The following is a 24,289-nucleotide window of genomic DNA, read 5'->3' on the forward strand; positions in this document are numbered from 1 at the left end:
TTACAAGACAGTAGTTACAGTGAAGTTTACTCCACAGCCTCAGCAACAGACAGACACAAATACGACAATAACTCCTTTTATGCAAACCTTTATTTCATATATATATATATATATGTACTTGTTTTCTACAATCCAGAGAGAAAAAAAACGATTGAGGTGCATAGTTATGAGAGGGGAGTATGTGGGACATTACTACAGAGACATATTAAGGGGAGTTGCACATTCACTTTATAGTTCAACGAAGCGTCTTGTTGGAGACCGAGGGAGTTGAGTTGGGTCAGTCATGGACTGCCTCACAGTAAGTGGGTGAGTATGTTTTGGTGGGTAAGAGGGCGAGCTGTTTTCTTCAGCACGAGCCACATTATAGCCCTCATACTCAGCTTGGGCATTACAGTGGTCGTTACAATGAAGCAAGACATCATGGAAATACTGCACTCGTTAAACCCCAACAACAAATAGCAAATGTAGTGCACTTAGTCATCAGTTAGGATGATATTGCCACTTGAGTCCATTCGAGCCTGGCCGTGTGGCGACTACTACCCACAGGCAGTAAACACTGTGAGGTGAGGCCAGTGAGGGAGTGAAAACAGCCCCTCCTCAGAACCCTGGACAGCTCCTTGGAGTAGAGGATGATGGGTAAAAATGGTGTACACCTATAGGTGTGTGATGTGATTCTAACAAGCAGTAACCTGGCTACCTGTGAGCTCAGAGTAAAAGTCACATCTATTTAAATATAGAGTAAACTGTGCAGTGGGTAGCTTGAGTTGGCTACAAAATGCACATGCACACCCATTGTAATAAGGATTCAAATATATACTTCTTTTTTTGGCTTGTTTGTTTCACTTGGCCTTGGTGGGCTAAAACAGCGCACAACTGAGCCTATAGAAAAGGATTTTTAGAATGCAGTTTGGCCAGGGGACCTGTACTGTTCTGTACAGTATACTGCAGGTTGGAACAGTGGGTGTTCTCTGCACTGGAATGTGGGAAGCAGAGAGCAGACTTCACAAACTCTTGGCCTGGCAGTGTGAGTAGGAGTCGCTCCGGCAGTGGGCCGCAGGAGACCCATATTAGTATCAAATCAGACGATTATTACATCTACTATATACGAAGCAGACAATGTTAGGACTGGGTGGATATATATCTATTTCTGTCCCCTGACTGCCATTGTCGATCTTTATATTGGATAAATATACCCTGTGGCAATGTAATCTACAATGCTTTGTTAGAAACGTGGAGTGTTCTTTCTTTGAGCTGCAGAACATTCACATAACGTCATTTGTTGAATTTCAAGGTTGTGCAAGTTTGATGAGAGTGTATCAAATGGGGCTTAATAAGACTGTGCAATAACAGTACTCGTAATACTACCAGCCATGCTGTTAGTCTGTGCTGCCTGAGACGTTGGCTCTCAGGGTGAGTCGTGCGGATCTGCCACGGTTCGATGCAGACTTGAGCTGATCGCAGCTTTTAGTCCATCCATAACATGCGATCCACAATGCATCGCTGCGGCTATGCGACTGCCTCTAGAGCAGCACTACACTGGGCATGCTCACTGCTGCGCCCCGCAGCTCAGGCACGCACAGTCGAGCTCAGAGCTTGTGGCTTGAACAGACGGTGTTCTTCTAGAGATACTGAAACAGTGAACGATAACTCCGTACTCAGTAACACACAAGACATGAAATACCGATGGTATTCTTTTGGACATTCTCAGATCTGATTGAAGTTACAGAAGGGAAAATGAATCTGCTAAAAACCAGATACAAACGCAGTAACTAGCCTTATGGATCGTTGTTCTTCATCGACACGATCCTTCTGAATACACCAACAGAGGCTTGATAATACAAAGACACTGACAGACAAGGATCAACTGAACAGTATTGCTTTTCTCCCAAGAGGCAGGCTTTGGTGCTTTTCCTCCAATGTCAAAGGAGTAACGGTTCACTGACTTCACATGGAACCAATATTGTGTGTGTGTGTGTGTGTGTGTGTGTGTGTGTGTGTGTGTGTGTGTGTGTGTGTGTGTGTGTGTGTGTGTGTGTGTGTGTGTGTGTGTGTGTGTGTGTGTGTGTGTGTGTGTGTGTGTGTGTGTGTGTGTGTGTGTGTGTGTGTGTGTGTGTGTGTGTGTGTGTGTGTGCGCACGACTCTGCGTGTTTCTGGTTTTCTACGGGGTACCACAATGGACAGAAGAGCCACCATGGACCACATAATCACAAACAGTTGGTACATCCGTGCATAGAACAGACAGCGCACCACCTTACCCAAAATCCTAGATCCATGAGCGGATTCGCGAGCTGTTTCGCGAACCACAGTAGCAAATTCAAGTTGTCAACCTCGCTCCGCCCATTAAACATAGGTAAGTACGAGTGAAATATGGAAACCACGGTGGCGGGTAAATGGTGAACAAGGTGATACGTGATTCTGCAAGGACCCGCGGAAATGTCGTTGCTCTATCCCGTCTGCTGCCTCTCTAAAGCTACGACATTACTTGGCAAACGTAAGTCCAGTGCCACTAGTGCATCCATCAACTCGTCCTATAGGATTAAAATCACAACCATGGGATATGGGTACGGCAGTGCTCTGCCTGACAGCGTGCCCTGGCTCTCCACGTCACCGGGGCCCCTTGTGGTAACATAAGGGAAAAGGGTACTGCAGGTCAGGTGATGAGGAAGACCTTTCCGAAGGTGCCAACCCCAACGCGGTGAGGGAATAGAAGGAGGGAGGTTCGAGAACGGATTACGCCGGGACAGACCTCTTGTCCGTCTCGGCGGTTGTCTGGTTACAGTCAACCCGGCGCAACCGTCAACCCTACCTGCAAAGTCTCCTAGCACACCTCTCTCTATTCCTCACGTCCACCTCAGTCCAGACGTCGATAAGGATACCCCATGTTAGTAAAGTGCCTACCATGCCCCTCCTAGGTCTACAGCACCACCCTCTCCCTAAAACCCCTGCCCATTGTATGATCTCAGGGCGAGGAGAAGGTGTGGAGAGGAAATGGAGGGGCCTATTTACATTTCCATCTCAGATGAGTAAACCCTACGAAGTGGACAGTCATATATAGTCCTTGCTCTGCAACCGCAATGGTACTTTATGCTCACGTGGATGTATAGAGGTGTGGCCGTCATTTCATGTGGCACCTCTGAATTTGACCCAAATGTGGACAAACTAATAACACATTTGCCTTCGAAACAGGTTGGAAATAAATGCATTCAGACAGATATGTTATGGCTTTGCCCTGGTTTTTGTCGTGGACTATTATCGCTCTGAGAATTGCATGATTTTCATTAACGAGGCAAGATGACATTCATTCTTGAGGGGACAGAGTCCTAAGGGGAATGCTTGGATTGAGGGACAATGGATCTTTGTGCCTACTTGAGCCATTGCGGTCCCTGGCTCAAATCCCGACGCCCACAGCTGTCTCTATTTCTGGGGGAACAACCAACAACAGTGGGTATTCATAAAAGAATCATGCACATTAGTAGTGGGGATTTTGGTTCATATGGTGATTTGAATACGGGACACAAGGTCAAGGGGTATTGATGATGAGCCTGCTTGGTATTTGGCATCGGAGTCATCAATACAATGTTTTGCACTGTTGAAGTCGTGGGGCATTGTCCTGTATTAGGCCAATGGCCTCATTAGCATGTTAGTCCTATGGGGGTGAAGTGTATGTGAATGAAGTAGCCTACAGATTCACTATACATACAGGCCAGGTGATGACAGCACACTAGACAGCAGTCTTTCCCGGGGTATGGACGTGTTTCATATATATAAGCAACATTCACATGCGAAAAAAATGCATTTGTTATTTGTTAGAAGCGGCATCATTAACTTGAATTCATTTTCATATATATTTATACGTTTTCTGGTGTGTTTTTCACAGCGGTTTTGAGGCTCCCGAAAAGCGAAGGGAGCGGGCAGTGAAAACAGGCACCTGTGCTTCCTCGAATGCAAAAATGACTCAAACCATTTCTGAGCTGGATCTAACATAACACTCCAATGACTCCCTTCTTCCTCTTCTCCTTTATCACACTCCTTTCCTCCGCAGTGACGCTGTCCTCATGACTAGGCCACTGCTTTGCCTTCCGTAGCTTCTGAACAGTATTTGTGTTCAGTATGCAGATCTAATGAAGAGCCTTGACCTCAGTAACTGTATCGTTGAGAATTGTGCTATACATCTTTCAGTTACTGTGTATCCTATGGAATAGGCACAATTGACACTGTATGAAATTTGTTCTGCATCAAAAATGGACTGTAAACGTTCCTTATAGTTAAAGGAGGGAAGCTGTTTGCTCCCTGTAAAAGGTTTGCAGAGAGTATAAAGAATCTCCATTGGCAACCTTAAATATGGCTCTTAATCAAAAGAGCTGAAGAGATGGTCAGAATATTATATATTATATATTATATAGCTGTTATAGATATACAAAATGGCAGTTAGTAAAACTTGACAGTATGGGAGTTACTGTGTGTGTTTGTGTTTTTAATGCAGGTTGGCATTCATTGGGATGAATCTTGTCCTGGAGGCAGTTCTGCAGGGTGGTCACTTCTGGCCAAACCACAAAGTCTTAAAATGTGATTTTTTAACCAGAGGAGGCTGGTGGGAGGAGCTATAGGAGGACGGGCTCGTTGTATTGACTGGAATGGAATAAATGGAAAGGTATCAAAACACATGAAACATATGGAAACCACGTTCTAATCCGTCCCATCAATTCCATTCCAGCCATTACAATGAGCCGGTCCTCCTATAGCTCCTCCCACCAGCCTCCTCTGGTTTAACCCTGACCTTAACCCTGACCGTAATTACACTGATATTACACTAATAACCTTATATATAAATCGTAACCTTAAATCTAGCGGAAAATGCTCAGCTCTGCCCCCATGACAAGATTCATCCCAATAAATGTCAATCTGCCGTTTTTACGTCGTGAGCATGAATGAGTAACTGGTGAGACGTCGATGTTGATTCCAGAAATGCTTGTACAGTAAATAGACTTTGAGCTGATTCAGATAAATGCCTGCAATTAAACCCCAATCTGAATACATAATTACATAAGGTGTGTCATTGGAGTGTGTCTGATCCAGCCCTGATCACCTATCATGTTCCCCAAATCTCGAGCACATATGACATATGATTTCACATTGGTTCATGTTATACTTGTGTCATTAGATAAAGATAAAAGAGTCCATTGATAATAGCTTTCTTTCTATGTCTGTGCAATACATTTGCATGTGTACATGTACAGACATATACTGTATGTACATATACACAGGTGTATATGTTTCATGCCTTCGGTGTGGCTTTGTTGTCCGCTTTGGCTGCGTTGAGTTCATTGTCTGTGTTGTCCTGTCCTGAGCTCACAAGGCACTCTTTACTGAGAGAGAGAGAGAGAGAGGGGGGGGGGGAGAGAGAGGGGGAGAGAGAGAGGGAGGGAGAGAGAGAGAGAGAGAGAGAGAGAGAGAGAGAGAGAGAGAGAGAGAGAGAGAGAGAGAGAGAGAGAGAGAGAGAGAGAGGAGAGGGGAGAGGTCAGAGTCAGTGTGAAAAACAAAAGGCAAGTAAAGAAATGTTGATAAAGGCATGCATACCAATGTTCCATGACAGTTTCAAAGGGGGGAGGTGGTAGCCGAAGAGCTGTCGGTTCGAATCCCAGCGCTGACGGGAAAAATGTGAAGGGGGTGAGCTGGCAACCAGAGGGTTGCTGGCATTAATATCTCAGATGCCCTTGAGCAAGGCAGTTAACTCCCAAACAGCTCAACGGGCGCCACTCTGTGGCTGCTCCTGTGCTGCTCCCAGCCTGTGTGCGCTATCTCTGTATCTGAAATGTATTATTTATTTTTTTCAGCTGCACACACTCACATAATACATACTAACTTTATACTCTGCCATCACTTATACACCTGAGTTGTCATCACTTATGCAACTGAGTTGTCATCACTTATGCAACTGAGTTGTCATCACTTATGCAACTGAGTTGTCATCACTTATGCAACTGAGTTGTCATCACTTATGCAACTGAGTTGTCATCACTTACTTCTTCTCTGCAGACTTTTTTAGGATGAGGAGCACCACAGTCTTTGTCACCATGACAACGACGATCAAGCCAATGACCCCGCCCACGACAGACACAATGATGGTGGTTACGGTATTGTCAACCACTTTCACTGGGGAGACAAGAGAGAGGGCGGAAGGGAGGGAGGAATGGGATGGTGAGAGGAAGAGAGGGTTCTATAAGAATAGCACTCAGCTGTTTCCCTATAATGAGAGCCAGGCGTACCTTCTAGGAGAAGATGAAGAAGTAACTTGACGCAGATCTTTGACATTAGGTCAAAGGTGAATCTGTAAACATTATAAATGTATAAAAACAATACATAGATCATGCTGCAACATAACACCTGACCATGGAACTGATAACAGGGTATTCTTGAGCCATTATATGCTGGGTGGCTCGAGCGTTGCGTCGTGCAGAAGAACCGCCTTTAGCCGTGGTATATTGGCCATATACCACACCTCCTCATGCCTTATTGCTTAATTATAAACTGTGTAGTTCCAGTCCTGAACGCTGATTAGCCCGACAGCCGTGGTATGTATGCCACGGGTATGACAAAACATTTATTTTTACTGCTCTAATTACGTTGGTAACCAGTTTCTAACAGCAATAAGGCACCTCAGGGGTTTGTGATATATGGCCAATATACCACGGCTAAGGGCTGTGTCCAGGCACTCCACGACGCATCGTGCCTAAGAACAACCCTTAGCCGCGGCCATAAACCACACCCCCTCGTGCCTCATTGCCTAATTATACAATGTGAAACTTAGACACATGACAAAGGAATCAGATATTTGCCTCCACCTGAAGGCATCAAAACGACTGGTGACCGGGTGGCCTAAACCAAAATGATGAACATGTCATCAGTGAGTATGTTGTATGCAGTCAAGGGAGGGTGCAAGTGCCTTACACTCATCCACCACGAACAGGGTGAAGATGGCGCTATGGTTGCGATGCTTCTCCTTGGGATTCCGGGCGAAACAGGTGTACTCTCCCTCGTCCTCGAAGGTCACGTTGAACAGCAGGATGGAGATGTTGTTGTGCTTACTGCTGCCCACAAACTCTATCCGCTCGTGGTACACCTGCACCCGTGGTTCCACACCTTCTATGGGGATCACTGCCTCACACAGCTGGAGAGGAATAGGGAGGGGGAGAGGGAGAGGGGAGAAGGGGAGGAAGAGGAGGAGAAGAGGTGGGAGAGGGAGGGGGAAAGAGGTGGAAAACAGAGGTGAGGGGGAGAGGTGTTGAGATATGAGCGGGAGGTCAAGTTGCTCACTGAGGGGGTGTTAGTGATGGAGATGACCCCTCTAGGTCAGTGTCATGCCTTCATGAAGGTGCCGTTGTCGTTGTATTGCCAGTTGAAGTAGAGGTTCTTGATGCCGATGCAGCTGGAGTAGGTGCATGGTAACAGCACCGTGCTGCCGTTCATTGCCTCCATGAAGGGCACCTTCCCCACTGAAACCTCCAGCGCTGAAGCACACCATACCCCTGGAAAGGACGGAGGTGGAAGGGAAGGAAGAAGAGAGAGAATGAGAAAGAAAGAAAGAAAGAGAGAGAGAGAGAGAGAGAGAGAGAGAGAGAGAGAGAGAGAGAGAGAGAGAGAGAGAGAGAGAGAGAGAGAGAGAGAGAGAGAGGGGAGAGAGAGAGAGAGAGAGAGAGAGAGAGAGAGAGAGAGAGAGAGAGAGAGAGAGAGAGAGAGAGAATATGATTAGATTTGTAAGTAAACAATTTGGGATCCAATGATGTGGCAGACTGGAAGACAGAAATGTAAATTCTCTACAGAGAGAGAAAGAGAGAACAAGGAAGGGAAAGTGTGAGGACATCATTTGTTTTTCACCAGCAGCAGTAGCTTGCATTACCGTGTTCTCTTATCTCTGGCTATTTTTATAGAGGCCTGGCTGTTAAATGGTTGTTACTATCATCACTTACCCAAGGAGCTGGCACTAGGGCACAGCACACACATGCAGTCAACCTCAACAAGCTCTCACAGTCTCACGTCAGAATGATATATTCACCGATGTTCCACAAAAGTCACATTTCGAAGTTGTTTAAGGTGAAGTTTAGGCATTAACTCTGAAATCAAGGGTTAAGGAATGAGGCTTAGGGTTAAGGAAGGGTTAATGGTCAAGGGTTAAGGGTTAAGGAATGTTTTAAGCCTAACTTTTTATTGCTGGATCTCAACCTTTGGAATAAGAGGCAGATGCGTACATCAGTTATCTCCGCCCACAACGCTCTAGCAAAACCGAAACCTACTTGAAGGGAACAGCGCTCACCGTTGCCCCCTAGTGGTCGGTTTCTATGCCATCACCTGACGTCCTCAGACATGGATGGACGTCAAATACTGACTTGTATCACGGGTGACCTGGCTGGTCAACCTAGGCCAACATAGACCTGCTTAACATGACACACTGTGTGTGTGTGTGTGTGTGTGTGTGTGTGTGTGTGTGTGTGTGTGTGTGTGTGTGTGTGTGTGTGTGTGTGTGTGTGTGTGTGCGCGCGCGCGTGTGTTTGAGTGTGTGTTTGTGTGTGTGCCCATGATAAGTCATCATGCCTCCCCCAGTCAAAGCACCCGTGTGGTCTCCAAAATATTTGAGTCCTCTGCATTCTACTGCATCCAAATCAAGTAACATACTCAAACATGTTTTCATGGGAGAGCGAGTGAGAGACGGAAGGTGAAAGAGGAAAAGAGGAAATGCGTGTGTGTGGGAGTGAGCAGGAGGAGGGAGAGAGAGAGAGAGAGAGAGAGAGAGAGAGAGAGAGAGAGAGAGAGAGAGAGGGAGAGACAAAGAGGGAGAGTGGAGGAGGAAAGAGAGAAAGATAGAGAGAGAGAAGAGGCAGGTTGTTTTCTGTCTGGTCCTGTGGGCCATGCAGTGCAGCACGCTGCAGCATGGCGGGCGGTGGTATTCTCACCACGCGGCTTGGTGTCAGCGCTGGGAGGACTGCACAGGGGCTATTTTTAAATCCTCTCGAATCCCATCTCAATATTACATTCTGGGAAAGAAATAGTGAGTGTGTGTGCCGAGTGTATGGGTGGGCCTGTTACCAACCCTGGTACGAGTGAGTGTTTTCTGGACGGTAAATGACTGAAGACTATAGTACTGCAGTCCCACTAGCCTTGCACAACACGGCAATAGATCAGATCAGGAGCACCAAGCAATGCAATCAGCTAATTACCTCAACTCAGCTCAGCTCAGCCCAGCCCCTGCGTTACCATAAGCATAAAGTGATAATTAAATAAAACATTACCCTTTCCAAAATAATTGAAATGATGAATCAATGAAAATAATTTCGGCCAATAGACAGGTGGGTTGGTAGCCTGAGTAGCAGTCTGTTTCTGTAAACATTCCACTCTAAACATGGCATATGAGACGCAAGGACTGGAATGTTAGAAGAAACAGACTGGTACCCAGGCTAGTGGGTTGGCAACGCCACGAGAAAAAACGCAAAAGGCTGTGTATTGTTGTTACTCTGGTCGGTCAGACAGCTAGCAGAAATGACTCGAAGCGTCTCACTGTATGGACATCGCAATTTATTGCAGCATGCCTAAGGCATGTTCACGCAGATGAGCAGTGTTTTTCAGAGTCAGTAGAAAGGACTCTTTTAGTGTCCCACTTAAAATCTTCAAGGTACTTCTTATTCTTAGCATTTTTTCTTTAGCACGCTACTCCTCTCACGCCATCTAAGCTAGAACGTGTCATTCAAACTTTAAAACATGCAGACTGGTCTGGAGTGTGTTGCTTGTTGTAAGGTTCTGCTTTTCTTTTCCTAGTCAACCTGTTCTTTTCCTTTGTTTTCTGGAACGAAGCCCTGTTTCTTTGTGTTCTGGAAGGTAAACCCTGTCTTTCATTTTTGTTCATTGATTTCACCTGTGTTCGTTTCTCACCTGGTCTCATCAGCTCCCTATTTAGTTCCGTTTTTGTCTGTATGTATGGTTGTGAGATATTTGTGTTTGACTGCCTGCCTGTGTTTGACCATTGCCTGCGACCACGATTCCGGCCTTCTGCGAAGGCTTAATAAACATCTGCCGCGCTCTGCGTGTAAATCTACACATTTGTCTCCCTGAGTATTCATTACACTTGTATCCAACTTCTTGATATATTTCATACTTTTTAAACTATGAAACTTTTTGTCTTTTTTTGTCATCCGTCCACTTTCCAAGATATTTTTGTATGTTGTCTACCTCACTTGCTTTGGCAATGTTAACACATGTTTCCCATGCCAATAAAGCCCTTGAATTGAATTGATTTCCTCAACATTCTAACGACCCCATTGTGACATCACTTTCGACATTCAATTCACTGTCAATGCAACTTTTGACACAAATCATCTACATTGACCACTTTGCCAACAACTTAGACAACAATTGAGGGTATAACATATTGGTCTACTTCCCTGCTTTTCAAATCTGAAATTGGAACAGAATTATCTGTTAGAATTATCTGTTACCAATCTGTGACTAGGGTGGGTATGCAAGTTTTTTTTTGTCTAGGGGTTTTGTATATCTAGGGTTTCTTGTAAGTCTAGGTTTATTGTATGTCTATGGTGGCCTGAATTGGTTCCCAATCAGAGGCAGCTGTTTATCATTGTCTCTGATTGGGGACCATATTTAGGTAGCCATATTCCCTTGGGTATTTCGTGGGTTCTTGTCTATGTGTAGTTGCCTGTCAGCACTCGTTTTGTATAGCGGCACTTTTGGTAGTTTGTTCAGTGTTGCATTTGTTTAATAAATTAAGAATGTACGCTTACCACGCTGCGCCTTGGTCTCCTCCTTGCAACGGACATGACACTAGCTCCTTGTCCCTCGTCCCTAACCTCTAGCCACTTCAGTCCAAATAGTCTCGGTCATATTTATATTGCATCTGAAATCTAACCCTGTAATCTGCATTGTGTAATCAATATGGTGTGAATTCCACCTAGGGGGCTAGTTGGCGCTATTGGCATATAGTTTATACCCGCCCAATCCACTGTCAGATCTTGACAGATTGTTCTTTTTACTGGGCCGCTGTGGCTGAGAATGACAGTGTTGAGAATGACAGACGCGAGCATCAATCACAGTTCAGCAAAGAGAGGGAACTGACTGAGAGAGGGAGAATGAGCGAGGGGTACCTGCAAAACAATCCAAGCTCTCTATTTTGCATTATTTCAATTTTTCCTTCCCGGGTTATCTCCCTTACCCATTTCTAGGGATGCACGGGCATAGGCATATGGTACACACAAACCCTTGCACGCACGCACACTTCCCTCTTCAGCGTCGCAATATATCCCTCCCTCCATCCATTTCGCTCACGCTCTCTCTGTAATGCAGCAGAGTGATGCTGCAGTGGCTCAAAAATACTCTGTTTCTCGCTCTGCCTCCTTCTCCCTTGCTCTCTCTCTGCTCATCCACTCCTCATCTTTACACAATTTATAGGCAACTGTTTTGGGGTGGTGTTGGTTTTGGCCCAAGGGGGCTCACGGGCTCTGAGGCAAAGGGTTTGGCCGACACTCGAAGCTGTATGATGCCAGCAGTGCTGGGCCAGCTAGGTTGGGGACATCATGGCCGGTCAGTCACGTGTGTGTGTGTGTGTGTTGTGGGTCCCAGGAGGGCAGGACAGAACTAATCTCTCAGTGGTTTTAATTAAAGAAACACCCTTTTGCTCGCCGGCCTCGACTGCCTGCCTGCCGCCCGGCAAATATATTACCTCCAATCACTTTGTCACACATGCCCAGACGAACACACACACACACAGACACACACAACACAATCGTTGCCTCTAAGAGAGGGAGCGAGAGAGAGAGAGAGAGAAACAGGCTGCCGTTGGACCGGTGTGTTTACGGCGAAGGCTTGACTCCTCGTCGATTAGCTGTGACTCGGCAGACTGTTTATTCTGTTGACACAGTCAACATACAATTGTGATGACACTGCTGTTACCGTAGTCTGAGAGTTTTACATTACCTTTGTACAACACTGTAATATCCAGTGAATGAAGAACGGTTCTGCGCACCTGATACATGATATTTGCCTTGTAGTTTAAGAGCTTGTGTCTATCGCACTGCTCATTTCACGACTGAGCACATTTTTAAGCATGTGGGGTGTGTGTGTGTGTGTGTGCCTAAATTCTTAAACCTACCTGTTTGCGTCTCTGTGAGGTGTTTACTTGTTTGTCCTCTAAACTACATCTGTCTAGACTAGCAACCCAAACTGGCAGCCTCCCTGTCCTCTCCTGACTCCTTTAGTGGCCCTTGTTAATGCATCACAGCTGTGATATCTCATGCTAATCTCAGATTAAATCAAGAACAGCTGTCCTCAACCCCCCCCTCCCCCCCACACACACACACAGACACACACACACAAACACACACATCCGATGACCAAGGGGATACACCAGTCGCTAAAGTTAGATCAGTTATGATCCTAAAATGAGTGACAGAGACAGTGGTTTGTGTGGGGACAAGGCTGGATTATATTCCTAATCTCATCCTTTTGCCATTTTCATCTCGTCCGGGGATTGATCACTAATGTAAAGTGACTGCTGGCCTGGAACTCCATGTCAGATGCTCCATTCCAACTGCTGTTGTAATTTCTATTCCAAGGGAGTTGGGAACAGAGAAAGGGCAGCCTTCTTCAAAACATCCCCATCTGAACTGCCTGTACCAGAACCCAGGAAGTGGTCGTTGGAGTGATGCATTTCAGAAAGAACAGAAAACAAATAACAGAAAGAACACAGCCCTCCATTTACTTCGCTATCTACCTTCTATCATTCTTAGTTGTGTAGTCTTTCTCCCCCGTCCCTGTCCCTCTCTTCCCCATCTAAACCATTCCGCCGTCCCTGCCTCTTTTACCTCCGTCCCACCATCACTCAGAATCTCTCGCTAACTATTCCTCCTCTCCTCACCCCTGCCCTGTACATCCCTTCATTGCACTAAAAACTCAAGAGTTGGTTAATAATGAATCTGCCCTTGGCTCTCCCCTCTCCTCTCGTCTCTCTCTCCTCTTCATTACAGGCCCGCCACCACTTGTCTCTACAGGCTGCGTCAGACATTGGGGAAGACTCTCTATTTCCACTCAAACTTTAACTCATCCCTTCTTACATGGGAGCTCCTAATGTAACTAAGCGCCGGTAAAATACATCTATTTCCTACCTCTTCACTGAGTTGACCCTTCTCTCATTCAATTTCTCTTCCTGTTGAGAAGCCTTTTTGATCGAGACTTGGAACTCCGGTACCGTTTGCCAGGCGGTGGTGGAGAGAACAGTCTATGACTGGGGTGGCTGGGGTCTTTGACACTTCAGTAACGTTGCTTCAGCTACACTGGAGAAAGCCAAGGAAAGGTTGTTTCGGAGGGGGAAAAAAAACGAACAAACATGGAAACACGCGTATGCTACAGGTAACCACCGTCATTTTAGCTGAACCCTCCAACCCTCTCAAGAGAACACGACTCACCTCAACAGCAACACCACATAATGATAACGGACCCCTATTAGAAACGAACAGAATTTGGATTTCTCTGAAAGACGGCATCTTCTTTTCCCAGTATATGTGAGTCTTGGCGGTTGTTGAACTATTGTCTACCTTTACCTGTGGTCTAACGTAACGCTAAAACACTGAAAGCGGAGCATAATGGCCTGGGATGCCAAAGACGGATCATTTTCCTACAAGTTTTTGTTGAGCACATCAGCCCTTAGTCATTATCTTTTGAAATGGTTTCCAATTGCAGGGGGACTATTACAGACTGTGTGAGGGACCTTTCAACTTATTTGAAAACAGGAACACACAAGAATTCAAGTTCACAATAGACCCACGTACCAGAGCAAGCATCCTCCAATCCAGGGGATGGGAATTCATTAAAACAATCAACTCCTTAGTGCGGACCTTTTGGTGTAAACTTTCCATGTGCTGTATTTAGGCTCTCAATTTACAGCCATAACTCATTTCCCTTGCAACCTATATGGGAAATCTCTGGACGATTTACTAGAACGTACATTTCGTACAAAATAAAAAACGGAACTTGCTTTCTGGTTCATTTGGACTGTTTTTTATTTGAGGAAATATCCAAGCAAAACGCTTGACGCAGTCCTAGTTTTCATTTTTACTAAAAAAACCTATTCTCCCAAGGTACCTTAATTCATGATGTCATCAAACATTCCCTCATAACCTCGACAGACACAATCCTCCTGTCACGACTTCCGCCGAAGTTGATCCCTCTCCTTGTTCGGGCGGCGTTCGGCGTCACCGCCTTTCTAGCCATCGCCGATTCACTTTTCGTTCTTCCAGTGGTTTTGTCTTGTCTTCCATCACACCTGGTTCCAATTCCATCAATTACATGTTGTGTATTTAACCCTCTGTCCCCCCCCCATGTCCTTGTTTGGAATTGTTTCATGTAGTATGGTCAGGTATGCTGGTGATTACCGAGTTTTGTTTGACCCATTTCATGTATTGTTCTGTTGACGGTGGTTTTATGTTGATTAAACGACACCGTTGTGAATCAGTTTCCGCTCTCCTGCGCCTGACTTCTCTGCCGTCAGTACGCACCCCATTACACCTCCGGTAAATCTAAATGGCCCGACCACCTATGATTTTAGTACAGCAATTCAAACCATCACTTCAGCAGGTGTGCAATACAAAAACAAATGCCACTGCAGTCTGTCAGTCTAACATTACAACCACGGACCACAGCAAGGAGTCGATCATTACATGTTACAATCCATGTAGATTAATGTCGCAAACAATGCCAGTGCGTGGTGTTAGTATTACAACACGTTGCTATGTACAGGCCGTCAGCACGGTGCGGTAATTGCACACAGGGGAGGAGTGCTGAGTGTCCGTGTGTGGCCAGTGGAGTTATGTAGCTCTGGGGAGTAGATCAGTAGATCTGTATGTGGGTGAGGGTTGATGACATTCAAAACTGCGTGTCTCTCGCTCTCACTCTGGGTGTGTGTGTGTGTGTGTGTGTGTGTGTGTGTGTGTGTGTGTGTGTGTGTGTGTGTGTGTGTGTGTGTGTGTGTGTGTGTGTGTGTGTGTGTGTGTGTGCACATTTGTTTCTGCGAGTGGGGGAAGGGGGAATTCTTACTGTATTGGCCGGGCTGTAACAACTATTCGGCCTGAAAGAGTGGCGCGTGTCTGAAGAGGAAATGACATCAGCCCGGGGTGTGGGTGCTGGTATTGGCAGGGGCACAGACCAGCTTAAGACGAGTATGGTTATGAACACCAGGGCAGCTGGTGCTGCCGGCCCTCCCCATGATTGTGGCTCAGTCCAGACTAATCTGTGGATCAACAGGATGTCACGAGCTCATAACCAGGACAGTCTGCTCATAACCAGGACAGTGTGCTCATAACCAGGACAGTGTGCTCATAACCAGGACAGTGTGCTCATAACCAGGACAGTGTGCTCATAACCAGGACAGTGTGCTCATAACCAGGACAGTGTGCTCATAACCAGGACAGTGTGCTCATAACCAGGACAGTGTGCCCATAACCAGGACAGTGTGCCCATAACCAGGACAGTGTGCCCATAACCAGGACAGTGTGCTCATAACCAGGACAGTGTGCTCATAACCAGGACAGTGTGCTCATAACCAGGACAGTGTGCTCATAACCAGGACAGTGTGCCCATAACCAGGACAGTGTGCTCATAACCAGGACAGTGTGCTCATAACCAGGACAGTGTGCTCATAACCAGGACAGTGTGCCCATAACCAGGACAGTGTGCTCATAACCAGGACAGTGTGCCCATAACCAGGACAGTGTGCTCATAACCAGGACAGTGTGCTCATAACCAGGACAGTGTGCTCATAACCAGGACAGTGTGCTCATAACCAGGACAGTGTGCCCATAACCAGGACAGTGTGCCCATAACCAGGACAGTGTGCTCATAACCAGGACAGTGTGCTCATAACCAGGACAGTGTGCCCATAACCAGGACAGTGTGTGCAGTGTGCTTATAACCAGGACAGTGTGCTCATAACCAGGACAGTGTGCTCATAACCAGGACAGTGTGCTCATAACCAGGACAGTGTGCCCCATCCATAACCAGGACAGTGTGCTCATAACCAGGACAGTGTGCTCATAACCAGGACAGTGTGCTCATAACCAGGACAGTGTGCCCCATCCATAACACACACGGTGACACGTGTTAACGTGCCGCAGCACTTTACATGCAAACACAAATCTACACACACGTGTTAACGTACACATTGCACTCACACACACACACACACACACACACACACACACACACACACACACACACACACACACACACACACACACACACACACACACACACACACACACACACACACACACACACACACACACACACACACACACACACACACACACACACACACGTTTGAAGAATAAGACCGTCTGGACATTAAAAAGGCAAAGTTGAACTTTGTTACTGGAGACAAACACGTTCATGGTAAAAGGTCAACGAGTCAACTAAAGCTCAACTAGTGTCCACACGTACGGTGCTGGTGTCTCTGAGACCAGACTGTTGGTCAGGTAATCGAGCCAGAGGGAGAGGGAGATGCAGAGGGAGACAGGGGCATCCCTCTAATCCCATTCACACTCTGACAATAATACATGATCTCCTCTCCTTGGTCCCAGCCACTTCGTCTACTTCTGCTGAGCTAAGTGTTTAACATTCACTGCTGCTGGCTGGGAATGTTGTTGCGCACCGGTTGTTTCAGCTCTGTGTGATACCCTACATGCTATTCGTGGCTATACAGAGTTACGTCATACATGATAAATAATACTATGCCTAATGGCTTTACCATCACATCCACAATGAATGGGATGTGTTGTGGTGCATTTGCAGGAAATTGATTTCTTCCCAATGCCATCTCTGCTCACAACATAACAAGCCAACATCACAAGCCATACCAAATAACCTCTGAAAAAGGCCATACCCTTTATTTATAGTGTGGCTAAGAGGACAGGTTCAGCTAGGAAGAGAGAAGGACCCCCCTGTGTTATATAATTTTAATTTAAAGTATTAAAGTATTAATGTTGTCATGTGTTGCTGCCATGCTATGTTGTTGTCTTAGGGCTCTCTTTATGTAGTGTTGTGGTGTCTCTCTTGTCGTGATGTGTGTTTTGTCATGTTGTTGTCATGTTGTGTTACTACTATGCTGTGTTGTCATGTTATCCCCCGTCCCCGCAGGAGGCCTTTTGCCTTTTGGTAGGTCGTCATTGTAATTAAGAATTTGTTCTTAACTGATTTGCCTAGTCAAATAAAGGTTTCATAAAATGCTTCACCATTAAAGTCAAATGCTACACCATCAAACATGGTCGAAGTCTTGACCTCCAAAGGCATGGCATGCGTATTGTGTATTATCTCAGGAGTCTAACACCCGAGCTGACAAGGTACAAATCTGTCGTTCTGCCCCTGAACAGGCAGTTAACCCACTGTTCCCAGGCCGTCATTGAAAATAAGAATCTGTTCTTAACTGACTTGCCTGGTTAAATAAAGGTAAAATAAAAAAATAAAATAAATTGTCATGACTGTCCATGAGAATTAAACATGATACAAAGGAAATACTGTCACTTGGACAGTATACCCACTACGTTTACGAAGTGTCCATCCTATGCGTTGTACATGTAATATGAACCATTATGAAAGTGCTTTTTGTTAACTTCTTCGAGATATGGGGCGCTCTTTTCATTTTTGGATAAAAAACGTTCCCGTTTTAAACAAGATATTTTGTCACAAAAAGATGCTCGACTATGCATGTAATTGACAGCTTTGGAAAGAAAAAACTCTGACGTTTCCAAAACTGCAAAGATATTGTCTGTGAGTGCCACAGAACTAATGCCACAGGCGAAACCAAGATGAAATTTCATACAGGAAATGGTCCAGATTTTGAATGCCTTGTGTTCCAATGTCTCCTTATATGGCTGTGAATGCGCCAGGAATGAGCCTGCACTTTCTGTCGTTTCCCCAAGGTGTCTGCAGCATTGTGACGTATTTGTAGGCATATCATTGGAAGATTGACCATAAGGGACTACATTTACCAGGTGTCCGCCCGGTGTACTCCGTCGAAATGATTGCGTAATCTCCAGGTCCATGCACGTTCCATTTTCTTCAGAGGAGAAAGTCAACTGCCACGAATGATTTATCATTGATAGATATGTGAAAAACACCTTGAGGATTGATTCTAAACAACATTTGCCATGTTTCTGTCGATATTATGGAGTTAATTTGGAAAAAAGTTTGCGTTGTAATGACTTAATTTTGGGGTTTTTTCTTATCCAAACGTGATGAACAAAACGGAGCGATTTGTCCTACAGAAATAATATTTTTGGAATAACTGAACATTTGCTATCTAACTGAGAGTCTCCTCATTGAAAACATCTGAAGTTCTTCAAAGGTAAATTATTTTATTTGAATGCTTTTCTTGTTTTTGTGAAAATGTTAATTAGCTAGTAAATACATTCTTAAACCAATTTGTGTAGTACTGAATCATAGTAAGGCTCGGTTTTTTGCAAATGCAAGGAGGTTATGACTGTTCCGAATGATGGTGTGATACGAGGTTATGATTAATACGTTGACTGTTGATTGACAACATAATACGTTGACTGTAGATTGATAAGTAAAGACCTTTTAGAGTTTCATTCGGGTGATGGTAACTATTTAAAGAACCACTCTCGTGGTGCCCCAAATCTGAATAGTTAATTGTTACATGATAATTTTAATCAGGTAAAAATGAAACATAGTTGTTGATTATATAAATATACAGATGACTGTTAAAGTCAAGTCATGACACTATACACCGTGGGTATTTATAGGATGTCATGTGTGTGTACATGACTTAAACGGCTTAAAATCATCTGTATTTTTAGCTAAACAGCACATATCCAACAGATATCCACCGGGGTAGTTTACATGTCTCTTTCAGAGATAAAGCATCACTACACCTCCAGCAGTTCAATGCCTTGGTAATGGTCAAAGTTATATATATATAGATTAATTAAGAAATATCAATATGAGCAATGCCAGAGTCCAGAATATAAATATATATGTATATGATGGTATGTATAGACCGTATATGAATAGAAAAGGTGTGCACAGCAGTAGTTATATGGGATGTGCCTTGACCAGATTACAGTATATACATATGAAGTGGGTAGAGCAGTTTGTAAACAGTATTAAAAAGACCCGTGTTCAATGAGTCTCTAAGGTGCAGGGTAGAGTCCCGAGTGGTACCAGTCTGATGGCCTGGAGATAAAAGCTGTTTTTCAGTCTGTCACAAACTCAAATCAGTGCACTGTGTCATAGGTTTTAGGATGCGAGTACTGTATCTTAACCAAAGTAGGTTGTTTTAAGATTGTTTTATGCATTAGTCGGGGTCTGTATAAGCTACAAGAGGAGGTCCGAAATAAAGCATGAAAGTGCTCAGCTTGAGCTAATGGCCATGGGGCAAGTTGAGCCAATGGCCACAAACCCCATACAAATGATAATTACATTTAGTCAGTTCTATGCATAATATGCATAGTATTTTTTTAATGTGTCATGCACATGAACTCAAGATGCATGTTTTATTGTTACAGAGTAGACACCATCATGCCCTGTGCATGCACATGTAAAACAAGTAGTGGTTTAGCCCCCCTTGAGGTTCATGAGAGAACAGCCAAGGAAACAAGAGAAGGGAAGAAATCATTTGAAGCAGCAACACAAGATGAAAAAATAGACTGAATGACACTGAAGAAGTACATTGAAAAAAATGAAAAAATATGCACCAATACCAGTCAAAAGTTTGGACACACCTACTCATTCAAGGGTTTTTCTACATTGTAGAATAATAGCGAAGACATCAACACTATGAAATAACACATATGGAATAATGTAATAACCTAAAGAGTGTAAAACAAATCAAAATATATTGGTGTGGGAGTGCTTTGCTGGTGACACTGTCAGGGATTTATTTAGAATTCAAGGCACACTTAACCAGCATTCTGCAGCGATACGTCATCCCATCTGATAACATAGAGTCTGAGCTTGCTAAACATATCAAGAATTTTGCAGACCAGTTTCATCCCACTGAGCACAGTCCTGAAATCCACGATGGTTCAACTTAATGTCATTGAAATGACATGGAAACAACGTTGATTCATCCAGTGTGTGCCCAGTCAGATGGGCTTAGAAGCCTTGTCTACTTGCCTACGAATATGCACATTGAAACAACATCCCTGTCCCAGACAACTGGTCAATAAATGGAAGGGTATGTGATATTGAACAGAGAGATCTGTATATGAATGTAGGCATACATTTAAGATATACAATATGCCATCCCTCCATTCCATGAATTCAACTTTGACCTACCAGCACCATCACCCACTGTCACAGGACACCAACACCCACTTACCCCAAGGCGGCTCAACTTGTCCTGTCCCTATGCTCAACTTGTCCTGTCCCTATGCTCAACTTGTCCTGTCCCTATTCTCAACTTACTCCACGGGGTAAGTTGTGCCAAGAGACCATTTTTTTTGGACAAGCTATGTTTTCAAAACTGTTATGTTTACATAAATTCTGATTATTTCCAGGGATACACAACGTCCTGAAATATATGTAGATATCTTTGTTACAAAGAATACTATATTTACTTGACATAGTAAAGATGTCTCAACTTAGCCCACTCTCCCCTACGTTGATTACCCATTTGTCTTGCTGAGGGTGAGAGTTCCTGTGTGTCGACAAGTAGTTTTCCTCCATTAGACTTACAGGAAAAATAGATGAATAATGCCAGAACAAATGTTGGCCATTTCACGCCTGCTCACTCACTTCAAGCACAAACAGACGAGAAGGGGCTTGGTTTTTCATCAGGACTGCACAGCCCTTAGTAAAGGTGCAGAAATTACTCTGCCATTTCCTGGTTGCAGTTTACGTAACAGAATAAGAATTCAGAATGTAGAGAATCATTGTACTATCTAAACCGGTGTAACCTATATTTTCAATAACCCCAAAATATTTCATTTTCAGCTGTTTGAAGCTGATGTACAAAACCAAATGTTAAAGACTCAATTATGAAACTTTAGAACGAGGAGCATAGAAATAGTGCACACAGAACAGATCTATCACTTCTCAGACTTTCTTTCAATGAGAATGACAGATATATCCACTGTAATTCGCATTTGTATGTAAATTTGGTCAGGTTAGTCAAAAAGTTACATATTGCATCTTTAAGCACAACAAATTTGTAACATATCATACAAATTGCATATTTTCTTTGTTGAAAATGCAGCAAGTAACATATCGTACCAATGGGATAACATTGTACAGAATTGGATGACGTAGTATACAAAAAAATGGGGACCGCATTTGGCTCGTGAGCACCACTTTCAAAACTACTGGCTGAAATTATACCAAAGTTTGACATTGCATCTTTAAGCCTTATATTGGGTGTTTGCCTGGCTACATCCTAATGTGCAACTAAAACATCGTAATTCCCTGACCTTCTGTCCATCACCTGATGTGAAGTACAAGTCTCACAGCTAACATCTCTCATACTGTAGTCTAACACTCTCAACTCTGCTAATGTAGAACGACCATAGGATCTAATGATATAACTGCCGGGCCTTTATATGGGAACATTTTGGTCGCACAAACGCTCCAGCAACATTAAAGATCCTTCCGGGGTCTCTGATGGATGTCTCGAGGGGGTGTTGGCTTGTCTTAGGCCTGGTTGGTCGATATGTGAACCCCACTCATTTTATTGGAGGTTAAACCCTCCACTGTACGCTTGGGGGATATATATGGGCATGCACATTAACCCTTCGCCCCCCAGCTGTAGAAAAAAATACCTGTACTTCACCTTGACGCAGAGCCAAGGATGAGCCGCCTGGCAGAGAATCCAGAGACAACAGGCCGAGTCATACACGCAGGCAAAATATGCTACTTATCAGGTATGTCTTAATCTAATATCATGTCAGATTCCATCTCAAAGAAATTTGAAAAAAGCCTATTTATTATCGGTAGCTCTCTGCTGTGTCGGGCCTCTTTAGAATCGTATGCTCATTTAGACTCGTAAACATGTTTTAAGATGTTTTGTGTAATCTTGTGATCTTGTTCTTATTTGATGCTGGATTGGCGTCGGTACCAAAAGGGCACTCACCTCAAAAGATGCTGAGGAGTCTTAAGTTATCCCACGAATAATTGTGTCCATATTACAGTACGGGCTAACAATTAGCGATAGCAAACTGACGTGATCATGTGTGGATTCTCCAATACATAGGGCATCGTTTGTCTAAAGCTTGAGTAACTATACTGTGTTATTGTGCATTGTACAGCACTATATGTTAAAACAATATGGAATATGATACAATATCTGGCTGTCAGGTATTCTACTACAAAGCTAATCTATATATTACAGCAATTTGTCACCCAGATATCACCCAGATATTTAAATATAGGGTACCATGTGGTTATTGGACCATTCTTAGTGGTCACACTAGTCTGTACAAAACATAGCATAGCAGGAAGAAGACTGTGGAGAATGATAATACACGCATATCCTGTGATTTTGAGTAGTTATTGATCCGACCTGCTCATTATCAGACTTTTTATTTGTATATTAAATATGTTTTCCCCAAAATCGATAAACACAAAACATGATAATCCTCCGTACATTCCGATACACTTCCCTCCCTTGTATTAACACCATACAATTCATCTCATCAGCTGTATGAGTTAAATATGTCCCTGATTAAGTGGCATGTGTAAATGCAGCGTGGCAGAATGAAGTGTGCAGTAGCATCTGCATCACTAGACCCTCTGATGGGAAGACAGTGTAAAGGGCTGTCTTTTGACAACTAAACTGTGTTCCTCACATGACATCTTCCATCCCACTGCCTCATCTAGATGTATATGTCTTGTCCCATGGATCATTCTCTCCATCCCCCCCTAAAGCATGGCAAAAGATGTCAATATTGGACATGATCATACTCATTGACTTGGCAGGTCCATAATTCCACTTTCCCTAAACAGGATCCATTGTTACCAGCATCTACTTAATGACTCAGAATCTACGCACGGATAGCTCAAATCGATGCCCTCCACTCACTCTCTTAGTGAACCGTAAAACAGCAAAGAACCAGCACTCGCTGCCCCGGCGTGGCTAAAACACACAACTCAGAGTCTCCCAATATAGAAAGGCAGGAGCCATGTATCCAAATAAACCCCATGGCTTTTACAAGCAATAAGTATGCAACCCTGTCTGCCGGCGTCGGACACAATTCTGCAAGCTCGGCAGGAACTGTAGTGATTTGGCTGGCACCCCAGGGGTAGATGGAGGAAGACGGGTGCAGAGAGAGAGAGAGAGAGAGAGAGAGCAAGAGAGAGTTAGAGAGAGAGAGAGGGTTAAAGGAGAGGAGAGGAAAAAATGGCAGTATAAAGTCAGCTCTTGGACTCACCGAGCAGGAGTGTGACGACAACACTGGCGTGGACGGTGTCTCCTGAGCTCAAACACCTGGACATAGAGAACCTGCCGCCTCCTCTGGACTCCATATCCTACTGCGTCCGTCTGTTTATCTGTCCGTCCGTCCGTCTGTTTATCTGTCTGTCTGCCCCTGGATACGCACTCTGGGTGTGCGGGTGTGTGTTGGCTGGCGCGAGCAGGGTGGGATAGAGGGGAGGAGTAGGGCAAAGTAGGACGCAGAGCGAGCAAATAAAATAAAAAATACTTGTCACTCTGCAAAGTCCTGCGATGAGTGTCTCCCTCCTCTTCTCTCCTTCTTTGCGATGAGTCCCAGAGGAGGAGAAAGAGGGTGAAGGAAGGATAATTGCTGAATTATGAGTTCTGTCTACACGTCTGTATGTGCCAGGCAGAAAACAGACAGAAAGAGACAGACGAAGTCAAGGCTGCTGCACCTGATCCAGGCTTTCTCTCTCTCTCTTTGCTTCAGTCCCTCACTCTTGCTCGCCGACACACTGATTATCCACTGAATCCCACAGCCTGAGAGCTAGACCAGGCAGAGGGGAGGGAAAAAACTCACTCAGAGAGAGCGAGCGTCTGCACCGCAGAGCTGTGGAGCAGTCGGAGGCAGTCAGGGGAGAGAGGATGTCATCGTTCCCTCTGATGGAGAGCTGCATGCGGGGGGAGGGAGCGGAGGGGACAGCAGAGCCTGGAGCTCAGGCACAAATGCTGCAGGCAGCAGGCAGGCAGTATGTGTCTCCCTAGCCGGCACAGGGACGAATGAGTGGGGAGGGGGAGCCACTGCAGAAGAGTCATGGAGGACAGAGCGAGAGAGCGAGAGGGAAAGAGGGGAGGGGG

At 44.7% G+C, this 24,289-nt stretch overlaps 1 protein-coding gene across 3 annotated transcripts; it reads right to left on the reverse strand.

Moving 5' to 3' along the window:
* Window positions 1–72: 72 nt before the first annotated feature.
* On the reverse strand, window positions 73–24,231 carry LOC124005006 (sodium channel subunit beta-4-like). Of its 3 annotated transcripts, none has more exons than XM_046313833.1 (6): window positions 23,430–24,231; window positions 7,363–7,526; window positions 6,949–7,168; window positions 6,024–6,153; window positions 5,578–5,644; window positions 73–5,361 (listed from the first exon to the last, which is right to left on the reverse strand). In XM_046313833.1, exons 1-5 carry the CDS (start codon window positions 23,521–23,523, stop codon window positions 5,596–5,598), a joined length of 657 nt encoding a protein of 218 aa, XP_046169789.1. In that variant the 5' UTR covers window positions 23,524–24,231; the 3' UTR covers window positions 73–5,361; window positions 5,578–5,595. The 3 variants fall into 3 exon arrangements, with proteins under 3 accessions (XP_046169789.1, XP_046169788.1, XP_046169787.1); XM_046313832.1 differs by having other exon boundaries at window positions 73–5,366; XM_046313831.1 differs by lacking the exon at window positions 5,578–5,644 and having other exon boundaries at window positions 73–5,366; window positions 23,430–24,230.
* Between the last annotated feature and the right edge of the window lie 58 nt (window positions 24,232–24,289).

Source organism: Oncorhynchus gorbuscha, linkage group LG19 (genome assembly GCF_021184085.1).
Source record: "Oncorhynchus gorbuscha isolate QuinsamMale2020 ecotype Even-year linkage group LG19, OgorEven_v1.0, whole genome shotgun sequence".
Taxonomy (NCBI): Eukaryota; Metazoa; Chordata; class Actinopteri; order Salmoniformes; family Salmonidae; genus Oncorhynchus; species Oncorhynchus gorbuscha.

Excerpts from the sequence above, each read along its gene's own strand:
- LOC124005006 (XM_046313831.1), bottom strand. The coding sequence starts at position 23,523 with ATGGAGTCCAGAGGAGGCGGCAGGTTCTCTATGTCCAGGTGTTTGAGC. Across the intron at positions 7,527-23,429 it reads TGTCGTCACACTCCTGCTCG|GGGTATGGTGTGCTTCAGCG; the intron begins GTGAGTCCAAGA and ends CGTCCTTTCCAG. Across the intron at positions 5,367-6,023 it reads AAAAAGTCTGCAGAGAAGAA|TAAAGAGTGCCTTGTGAGCT; the intron begins GTAAGTGATGAC and ends TCTCTCTCTCAG.